Source organism: Abrus precatorius, unplaced genomic scaffold (assembly GCF_003935025.1).
Source record: "Abrus precatorius isolate BTA unplaced genomic scaffold, Abrus_2018 Scaffold5, whole genome shotgun sequence".
Taxonomy (NCBI): domain Eukaryota; kingdom Viridiplantae; phylum Streptophyta; class Magnoliopsida; order Fabales; family Fabaceae; genus Abrus; species Abrus precatorius.
The window spans coordinates 14082416-14093824 of record NW_020874395.1 but is presented as its reverse complement, the minus strand read 5'-3'; the positions used below and the strand labels follow the sequence as shown (position 1 = coordinate 14093824).

At 27.9% G+C, this 11409-nt stretch overlaps 2 protein-coding genes across 2 annotated transcripts; both read left to right on the top strand.

Moving 5' to 3' along the window:
- Positions 1-5006: 5006 nt before the first annotated feature.
- LOC113866742 (CASP-like protein 4D1) lies at positions 5007-6941 on the top strand. Its single transcript, XM_027501545.1, has 3 exons — positions 5007-5155; positions 5687-5822; positions 6690-6941. The coding sequence occupies exons 1-3, from the start codon at positions 5007-5009 to the stop codon at positions 6939-6941; spliced, it is 537 nt and encodes a 178-aa protein (XP_027357346.1).
- Positions 6942-9655: 2714 nt separating this feature from the next.
- On the top strand, positions 9656-10689 carry LOC113866741 (CASP-like protein 4D2). Its single transcript, XM_027501544.1, has 3 exons — positions 9656-9804; positions 10090-10225; positions 10450-10689. The coding sequence occupies exons 1-3, from the start codon at positions 9656-9658 to the stop codon at positions 10687-10689; spliced, it is 525 nt and encodes a 174-aa protein (XP_027357345.1).
- The last annotated feature ends 720 nt before the right edge of the window (positions 10690-11409 follow it).

Genomic DNA, 11409 nt, shown 5'->3' with positions numbered 1-11409 from the left:
GGTTAACTTCATTGTTTTACATAAAGTCATAGGGTTAAAAACCGTTGTTACTTTTGTATATCATTATATATCTAAAAAAAATTGATTGTGTTGTTTTCCAGTAGCAGAATGAAACACTAAAAAAATTGAAAAAAAATTCGTTAAGAAAATTAACCAAATGGAATTTCGGTAACTATTCTTATTGATATCCCTTTTAATTGTGGAGGGGCATTTAGGAATAATGGTGGGACGAAGCAGCTGTGATGAGCACATGATTCAACTTTTTATCCAGAAGAACCCTAGCTAGCTAGCAAAATATTAAAATGATGCATCTTTGTGGAAGCCAACAGTAATGAGGGCCAATGTTTTAAGAATACAATGATGAAAATAACAAGTCATAAACGAAGCAGGTTGTAATTAGATAAGCTTAGGAATGATTTCTTCCCGTTAATGGAGATATGTCAAATAGAAAGAGACATATATACATATATCAATAGAATTCCAGTGAATTCCTTGGAAATATTAATTTGTCACTTGTGTTAAAAAAGCTAGCCTCTACTTGGATTTTTCCTACTATGGTTGGTTTTGGTCTATTTGATTCCTTTATGCCTTTACATTAATCACACTACCCTTATTCATTCATTACATCTTTTCTCTTCCTTTCACTATCTAAATGTCTCTATAACACAAACCGATACACCCAACTCAGGGACAGGGCAATGTTTGATTCCTTTATTCTTCCCAACGAGGAGAAATAAATAAGATCTTGAATGAGAGTGTTGAAGGAGAGCATTATCTAGTAGGACAGGGGAGCGTGGGCTGTTTTAACCTTTTTTTTCTCCTTAATTTTTTTCTATCTTCTTTTCATCCCTTTTCTCTTTTTCTTTTTGGTTGTAATGTGTACTCTTTTTTGGGAAGATGACCTTTTAGTTTCCATGTGCCTCTCCATCACCTTCAACCATGATGGTGGCTGGATCATCTCACATGAAAGACAAAAGCCCTAAAAGTATGGGCTTATGATCACCCATGAGTGCATCAACAAATGGGTGTAGCTTTGCATGAATGATGACGTGGCAACCCAGGTGCATGGAATTTCCATGCTTTCTTGTGTCTCAAAGCATTTTGGGAAAGTAAAACAAACAAAAAGTAACCAAAAAGAAGTTATAAGTGGTAACATGTCACACACAATAGAAAGAATAAAGATAACGAAGGTGTTATTTACAACACAAAAGCTTCCACGAATTGACGTATGCTTTGCAAGGAAGGATCTAAAGGTTTCATGAATTTGTTGTGCTATGTGTAAAATTTTTTAGGTGTGGATTTTCAGAAGTCTTGATATGGTAAAGTTGTCTAATGTATGAGGAAAAAGTTTAGCCAACAAACCCTAATAATCAATTTGGGTGTTGGGGCCCTTTTTAATTTTTAGGCATCTCTTTTGATCCACAACCCTCTCACAGAATTTTCTCTTGCAAGGTGAATAGTGATAACTCATGAAACAAACCATGTGAGTGGGGGATACCTATCTTTAAATCCAAAAAGAGCAGTTTGCTTGTGCTAGTCCAAAAGTCAAAGCATCAAATCCAAAAGATCAAAAAAGTCCCATACTTTTATAAAAGAAAACAATGTTCAAATTATGCATTGTAGCCTTAGTTTTGCATATACAGTAAAAATAAGATGAAACTCCCCTGTCATGGACCAATCTATCTTTGGAGATAAATACTCAGGAACTATCATCATCGTTCATTGCTCTAGGTAAGTCCTTTTGGGGGTACTATATATGTTAAAGAAAACTAAACACTTCAGCTCTCAAACTAAATCTGTTTGTATATAAATACTTACAGCTCATATTGCAGAAAAAAAATGCTAAATTATGTAATGTAAGATATGTGTACACACATGAATAATTTATATTAAGAGGAGGTTGTTCTAAATATAATGCTTTGAACAAAAGTATTTATTTATTTTTTACATTTTTATACGGTGGAAATGTTATAGCAGCATATTGTTAGTTTTACAAGGAAGAGAGAAAGAAAAGATAAAAGAATGAAAAAATAAAATTATATATATATATATATATAAATCGTCGTATTTATAATTTGTCTCACATTTTAATCAGCTGTGATAATTGAGGAGACTTCAACGAGTGCATGTATTTAAAAGTGCATGAATGTTGATTTGTGCAGAATTAATAGTGCTAAATGCATAAGTACCTTATATATATATATATATATATTTGTTTATGATGTAAAAGAAATCGTGCTCCTCTTATAGGCACACATCATTTAACATCTGTGTACGAAGTAATATGTATTGTGTCAATGTGCACTAAGTAATTTGAGTAAATATATGATCCTTAATTTGTCCATCCATATGTATAATAATATTTATAAATTTTATAAGTCCTATTAAACAATGTGACATTTTTTTTATGTTATGCATAGTTCGGAGTAGTATCTGCTTGGTCGAAAAAAGGGTGAGAGAATAATTACATTAATTAAGGATTAGAGCTGGGTCCAAATTTGAATAAATAAATACATAAAATTTACAGATAACTCATACATGGAGATTCCTGGATTCAAATGTGAAATGTTTATTTACCAGGGGTAGAGGGTGATTAGGTAAACTATAACTCTTGTTAGCATAGCTGAAAACTAGTATGATCTAAATAAAATATGTATATTATTTCTTGAAAAAAACCTTATCATTTCCTCTAACACATTTTAGTTGAATTTTCATGGATTCACATTGAAGGAAAAATGCTTTGCATATGTTGCTTCTCTCTCTCTCTCTTTTCATATAAATGATGCTTAATTAAAATTAATTATTTATACACGAGTTAGTGGATGACACAATGCTTGGAATTGGGTCACGATCTTGTTAATCAATGCTTACACAGAAAGTAATATAACTAACTCAATGAAGCAAAAACAGTTGTTGAGATATATTCGCAAATGCAGATATCAGTAAAATAAAAATAATTAGGCGCAGAAAGGCATTTAGCAAAACAGCTTTTCTATAAAGCACTTTAATTTGAGATCGAATTAGTCCATTTGTTCAGCTAACAAGTTGTCCTCTTAATAATATATTTATGACCAACATATACACTTTTTGAAAATTTGGATTATCTATCTTAAAAATTGGTCCAAATCTCCAATATCTCGGCTCAGGTACCAATGTTTACATCTCTAATGGCCAACAAGAAAGAATATTATACTCATAAGGTAATCAATCTTGAATTGCCTCTTAATGATGGTTCAAAGACCAATGTGGCTCCAAGCAAAATTAGTGCTAAGGAAATTTGGGAATATGATTTTTCTTTCTTTCTTTCTTTCTGTCTTCCCTAATCCGATCAAAATAGTCATGCTTTTGCACTTATTTTTCTGATTTTTTTTTTTTGTCAATGATTTTTCATTTGGATTTGGATTTGGATTCTAGATTTATTTTTCTACATTCGATCCAGCATGTTTATTTTTCTTATGGTCCAAGTTTTCATTGGCAATTGGTCCTTTGGGCTTTAGTCCAATGAGTTGGTTCAATTGTATACCCAAACCAAAGATTTCTTATTTGGGTTTGGTCCTCTTAAGCTTACCATGTTAATTATTTACATGCTTGTTAACGACCCAATCTTAGACCCAAAATTTCAAACCCTTAATATGATATATAATGCTTTAATGGATTTTCATTTTTGTTTTTGGAGGGTGGTGGTGGCTTAGTTCACATATATTGGAGCAATAAAATTTACATATATGAATTCAATAAAGTCTTTTATCATTATCCCAACCCTTTAAATTATGCAAGCATTATTTAAGGGGGGAATAAAGCTGTTCTTTTGTTAATAATTTAAACCTTGAAACCGACAATTGATTATAATTTAATCCACCAATCTTCTATTGTCATTTTCAAAGTATTTGGCAGTTCTACAAGTGACTACTCAAATCAAGGCCAATTAAGACAATCACTACTCACAGCACTTATGGGTAGAGAGTGGAGAAAAATAGGAACAATATTTGTTTTAATTTGTTGAAAAATATAACTTTAAAAAAATTTAAAAGTGAAATAAAAATGTTATAAGTTTAAATAAATTGATTAAATAAAGAATTTAAAGGATTAAATTACAAAAGATAAATAAATTTCTGTATAATAGTTTGTTTTATTAAAAATAATTAATTATTAAGAAAAAAATGAATTGATAGCTTTTAAGTATAAGTTCTGAAGCTTTTATATGTAAAAAAAAAAAATTACCAAACTAAATAATACTTTTTGCGAATTTTTTCAAATGATCAATCAAATAATCTAATTTAATGACACATTGACACCATGAAGCCGGCCGTATATGAATAATTTAAGGTACAAACCTAAGCCATTGTCATTTTCAAAATCTGTACCAGTGTCCTATATTATAGAAGAGACAAATCCAAATTAAGGGCACCTTGAGCTCACTAAACATAGGAGTTAAAAAGAAATGTCAAAACTTTATTCGAGATCAAACAAACAAATAGAATGTTTCTACTATTTATTTAAATTCTCTAGGTTTATTTCAACAAGAGTATGATCATTTTTCTTTGTATTTTTTTTTAAAGAAAGAGTAATTTTTATTTAAATTACATGTTTAAAAATTTTATAATAACATTGTGTAAGCTTTTTCAATAAAATAAAAATAAATAAATAAAATCAGTTTTAGTGATTTTGTCATGCTAAAAAAATTGGTTTCGAAAATAAAAACTTTATCATAAGCTTCTTCTTCTAAGAGATAAACAATTAAAATTTATTTATGCAAAAGGGTGCTTAATTGAAGATGTATTATGAAAGCATTGCTCTTTGCTCCAACGTTCATCCAAATGAGGGTGCAGAAGAAAATAAGAAACGCGCTTTTGTAGATTAAAACAAATGTCATTGTATCTATCGATTAAAAGACAGAGAAACACACAAAGTCATGCATATTTGTTTTGTGTATAAAATGGGTTTCTTTTGGTACACAAGAATATTGTAAGAAGAGAGAGTTTGAAGAAAAGACCATTGAAGCAAACATGGTGTCCAAACCTGTGGCCAACTCAATGCTTTTGCTCAGGATAGTTGCTCTTGCAGCCTCAGCGGTAACTGTGGCCTTATTGGCTTCTAACAAGGTCAAATTTGATGATGGCACAAAGCTAAGGTTTCAAGATTTCAATTCATACAGGTAAGAAATTAATCATTCAAGCTAGCTAGTGTTCATTAATAACCATACAAGGGGTGTAAATAACAAATAATTTTTAGTTAATGAATGAAATTAATTGTATTTTAAATTTCAAGAAATTTCAGTTTATAATTCCAAAAGTGTGTTAAAAAAATTACTAGTAAAACTGATCACATGAATTAACTGATGAAAGATTATTCAAACTTAAAGTTCAAGTTTCAATAAATACAGTTGTATTAAATACTTAAAAAGAGAATTTCGACACAACAAAATTGATTCTAATAAAAAAAATATACAAGATTTAGAAAAAAATAAAAATACTAGTACATCAGTGACACTTATTTTAACATATTGAATAATCATTTTCATAATCTATCACAATTAATAAAACTTCGATCTTGCTCTTCTATTTAAGATCCTATATTTGTGTATGGAATAAATGTTTCATTATGAAGGCACCAAGTTGTTAATATTTTGATTAATTTTAAGATTTTGTGTCACACAAAAAATATGAATCTCATGTCAAAACTGCAGGTATGAGGTGGTGGTTGCAGCAATTGCTGGTGCATATTGTTTGGTGCAGCTACCATTTGCCATGTATTATGCAGTACAACAGAAGAGGTTGATACGCAGTGAATTTTTGCCAGAATTTGACTTCTATGGAGACAAGGTCCTGCAAATTTATTATTTATCACCTGTATTTTAAATTACCTGTGCTGATATAAATCATGATACATACTCATACACAATATTCAAGATTATAAATGAAGGAACACCAAAATAATGAAAAACTATTGGAAAATAAGTTACAAAATTGCCACAGTTAAAAGAATGGATTTTTTTTTATTGTTAGAGAAAAATCATCTCAATTACATGAAATTGTCCCATATTTTGAGTCGAATATTTTTATATTCCTGCTATATATGCATGTTTTATGAGCAAACTTGTAACACTCTTAGCATAGTATATATATAAGTCATGAGTTTCCTTCTAAGCAAATTAAATGGAGTCAAATTGTTTTCACCAAAGTATATATAATGGAAAAGTGTGACAGAATTGAAGTCTAACCATGGCCTTTATTTAGGGGTTCAATATTTTATTAGTTTTAGTAAATTTATATTAGTTATCAAATTATTTTTATTATTATTTAAAATATTACTAATAAATAAAAATATTCTTTAAAACCGGAACTTTACTTGCTTTGAGATTAGGCCAGCCCTGGATTGGGATATTATATTAGGATCCTGTACATTTTCCATTAATGTAAAAAGTATGTCTTGATCTTGAAATTGATTCAAAATTTGCCACATAAAAACAAAATATAAGACTATGAAAAATATTAGCAACTCTTTAATACACTAGTTTTAAAACACTCTTAATTATTGATTAGAATATATTAAAAACTAAAAAATTATACAAGTCTCTCTTAATCTAATTATTCTCTCTCACATTTTTATAAATTTTAATTTTCCTTTCATTGATTCATGTTATATATATATAACGATGTGAACTGAATGGAAGGTATATGAAATTGCAGGTAATTAGTATGGTTCTGGGAACAGGAGTTGGTGTTGGGTATGCAGTATCACTTGAATTCAAGAATTTCTTTGATGATTTATTCAATGCTGCGGGCACTTCAAAGAAAGACCCAACAAGATCCACATACGACAGTTTTTTCATTCGTGGGATCATCGCTTCTTCTATTCTCCTTGTTGCATTCCTTTCTATGGCCATTGTTTCAATCATTTCCTCCATTAATCGAAGCCGAAGCAAAGGCATCTTTAAATGATACCTATTATTTTCTTGCCAACATAATCAATGTATTGAATTCAACATTCACACCACTCTTAATAAAGCCTTAATGGATAATATAATTAATCAATCATTTATTTTTAGTTCAATGTTTTCTTCTTCTCTTCTTCTTGTTTTGTTATTTATTTGAGCTGTGCCTGTGCTCAGAACATCATTTCTGTTCATTTTATAAACTCTATATCACATAAAATTCTGTCCAATAATTCTTTGCACCAATAATTGCTTTTATTTTTCAGTTTTGCTAACAAGTATGCTTAAGGATTTAATAAATAATAAAATTGATTTTTTTTTAACAAATGCTCAGGATTGTATGAGTCATATTTTTTAATTATTGAAATTTTAATAATTTGTATTTCTATAAAATATATCTACTTTAATCCTTTTTAATTCAAAATGACAGTTAAAAAAAACTTTTATAAAGTTAAAAACTAATTATTTTGTAATCATCAAGACTTAAATTCATAATCTTATACACTATGTATGTAATTGAATGTTAACAGTGAGAATACTATGATTTAAATTCTTTTTTTTATTGTCTTAAATACATTTGAAATTTAAAATTTTGTCTAAGAGTTAATTTTTTTTTATAAAAAAAGATATATTTGATTATAATTTTTGTTGAAGATTTTTTAAATATAATTTTTTATTAAACTTTTATTTTGATCCCTAAAATAGTTAGGATAAGATATTTTAGTTACTAAAGTATTAAAAATGTTATGTTAGTTTTTAATTTTTATATTCATTATAATAATGCGTTTTAACAACGCTAGTCCTACCAACAAGTAGCGGTTAAAGTTAAGGTCAAATTCTTGTTTTTATTTTTAAAAAAATTAAAGTGAAATTATTGTTTTTATTTTTTTATTTTCAAGATAATTCAATTTATGTTTTATCTTTCTTCTAATATTGTCCTCAGATATTCTTAAAATGTCATTCTTTGCTAAGACCATGCTGAATACGAGAATTTGATCATCTTAAATATTAAAATTTATTCAATAATAAATTTTTAAAATGGAGATAATTCGGAATAGATGTAAGAGTATGAAGGTATTAATAGATTGAACAAACAACCTTGTAAACTATCTCTTTCAAAGTTATGAACTGTTTGATAAATGCCAAAACACAATTTACACTTTCTTATCTACTTAGAGTGAATAAAGGGAATAGAAAACAGGTAACCATCAATCACCACACAACATCATTTATATAGAACATATTTAAAAAAATGAGGCAAAAAATCATGTAATAGAAAAATGGTAATCACATCACACCCATGTTTATTGTAAAAAATAAAATGAAACAAATACTAACTAGAATTTTAAGAAATAAAATGTGATATTTTTATTATAAAGTATTATAATAATACAATTTTAACATTATTTTTAATATATCATTAATGTAATTTTTAATTGAATTTATTTATTTATTAATTTCTTAACAACTACCTTGAAAATACTAATTGAAATGACCAAAGCTTAAAACTAAATGAATAGTTTGCTGTGAAATTATTCAAAAACTGAGACTTTTTGGTCAAGGAAGCAAATATTTTTATGGTAAGATGCTGCCAGTGTGACAAACCCAAGGAGCTTCCATTAAAAACTGCTCAGAAACATCGAAAAAGTACCAAAGATTGTTTTTATCATATAATTCTTAATTCAAAGCTTATACTTATTATATTTACTTTATATATTATTTTTACATATTAATATCTTTTGTTTATAAAGAATTTTACGCATTTTTTTTGTACGTACTGTTCTTTAAAATAATAAAGTAAGAACATAAACATAATTTTTAATAAAAATTCACTATGCGTACACATCTTATTAAGAAAGCATAAACATGCATCCATTATTGTGACTTCTAATGCTTTTAAACATGATTTTTAATGCAAATTTACTATTTATTAATTTTTTTTACCAATATCCTTAAGTCAATGCTTAGCAAAATCTTAACAAATAAATCTATAAAATGAATGATAACGTGTTTGACATTAATCTCAAGAAAGATTAGTATAATTACTAAAGCCCGAAATTGTGAATAATTTAAGCTTTAAACCTAAGCCATTGTCAGTTTCAAAGTCTTTATTAGCAGAGTCACATGAATGACAAATCCATAATAGGGCCACTTTTTGACCAGTACAGCTTGCAAGTATAGAAGGAAATGTCGAAACTTAATTTAAGATCAAACAAATTAATATAATTTACTATTTCTTAAAATCTCATGGCTCTTCTAAGAAGAATATCCACCCAATTTTGTTTCAGGATTTTTAAAAAAGAAAAAGTATTTTTTTAATAAAAGAAAATCATAATTGCCATTAGAATGTGTTACTTTTATATCTTTCATGTGTTTTAAGAAATTTATAGTTAGTTTTTATGAATAAAAGCGAAAACCTTAAAAATATGTTTAATGTTTTCTCTTTCTAAATATAAGTCATATATATAATTATTCCTGCAAAGGGGTGATTATTCGAACGTTGCATTAGCATTGCTCTTAGCTCCATGCCTCCAACATTCATCCAAATATTAGAAACAAATACAAAACATGTTTTTCTTTTTTAATTAAAACCAATGCCATTGGAGGTAACGATGGAGAACAGAGAAAGAAACAGAGTCGTCTCTTTTTGTTTTGCGTATAAAAAAGGGGTGTTACTTTTGGTACACATGAATGTAAGTGAAAAAGACATTTGAAGTAAAAATGGTGACCAAACCTGTGGTTAACTCGATGCTTGTGCTGAGGATTGTTACTCTTGCAACCTCGGTAGCAACTATGGCCTTACTTGTTACCAACAATGTCACATTTGATGAAGGTGGAAAGCTAAAATATCAAGATTACACTTCATACAGGTAAGAAACCATTCAAGCTAGTGTCCATAAGTGATAAACACAACAGGTTTTTTTTTTTATATTATTTCAAAATCATTAAAAATTCAATGCATACTTTTTATGACAATTTAAAATATTTAATGAGGTGTATTAATGCTTCTTAACATATGTCTAATAATTCTGTACATGGAAGAACTGTTTATACGTTTGATTTGATGATGCTTTTTGATATTTTACATTTGGAAAAGAAAATAAGTGAGTAGAAAAGACCTTAATTATTAAAAGTTTGTATATGTTAAACTGCAGCTATATGGTGGCGATTACAGCAGCTGCTTGTGCATATTGTGTAGTGCAGCTACCATTTGCCATATATTATGCAGTACAACAGAGAAGGTTGATACGCAATGGATTCTTAGCAGAATTTGACTTCTATGGAGACAAGGTCCTGCCATTTTATTATTACATTAGCATACTCCACAAGATTCATCTAATCATGTTAATGTTTGTTATTTATCAAAACTAGAGTATCATATGTCTTGAGACATAAAACCATGATTTTTGCTAAAAATGGAATTTTTTTAATGTTATATATTAACGTTATTTTTCCCTTTCTTTGATACATGTTATATTAATATACATATCCATGTGAATTGAATGAAATTGCAGATCACTAGTCTACTTCTGGCCACAGGCATTGGTGCTGGTTTTGCATTGTCTGTGGAATTGAAAAAGTTCATTGATGATGCAGCTGATGCTGCAGGGGCTTCAGAGGATGACCCAATAAGATCCACATATGACAAGTTTTTTATTAGAGGGATTGTTGCTTCTGCTTTTCTTGTTCTCGCATTCATTTCAATGACTATAGTTTCATTCATTTCTTCCATTAATCGAAGCAAAAACAACTAAATTCCTTACAGTTCATGTCTTTTGGCCTTGACTTTGTTATTTATTTTGTGCTATGCTCAAAACATTATTTGTCTTTGTACACAAGTTTATGAGAGGATATGATTAGATTCAACGTGAGTCATAATAGGCTAATAGGTTCAATTGCATCTGTATTAATTCCACTACACCACATGATAAATTTTCTAACAATTATTTGCTAGTTTTTTATTTAGTTGTTTTCAATCGGTTTGAATGGGACAATTATCCTTTAGGATCATTTGAAAATTCTTTGTTTGATATTTTTATTTAATTTTTAATAAATTATAAAAAGGATTAAAATATAATAATATTTAAAAATAAGAACAAAATAATTACATATCTACTACTGAGAATTAATTAGTGTGAAGTTGTTTCAACATAATTTGTAATTTCAGATTTACATATTTAAGAATGTAGTTATATTTAATAATCAGAAAAATTATCTGTTCAAATGAATATGTCTAAGATATTTTATTGTAGCCTATAATTACTGTAAGAAATATTTTTTTAATGCATATTATATTATTGACTAAAATTTATAAAAAAATATAAAAATACAAGTCTAACTCTTTATAATTCTTAAATTTATGTTTTTTTCTTTTTCTTTTATAATTTTTAATAAATTTTAGCTAATAATAAAAAGTATATTAAAGAAAATATTATTAACATTCTTATTTAATAAAATATTAATTGTATTCTTAG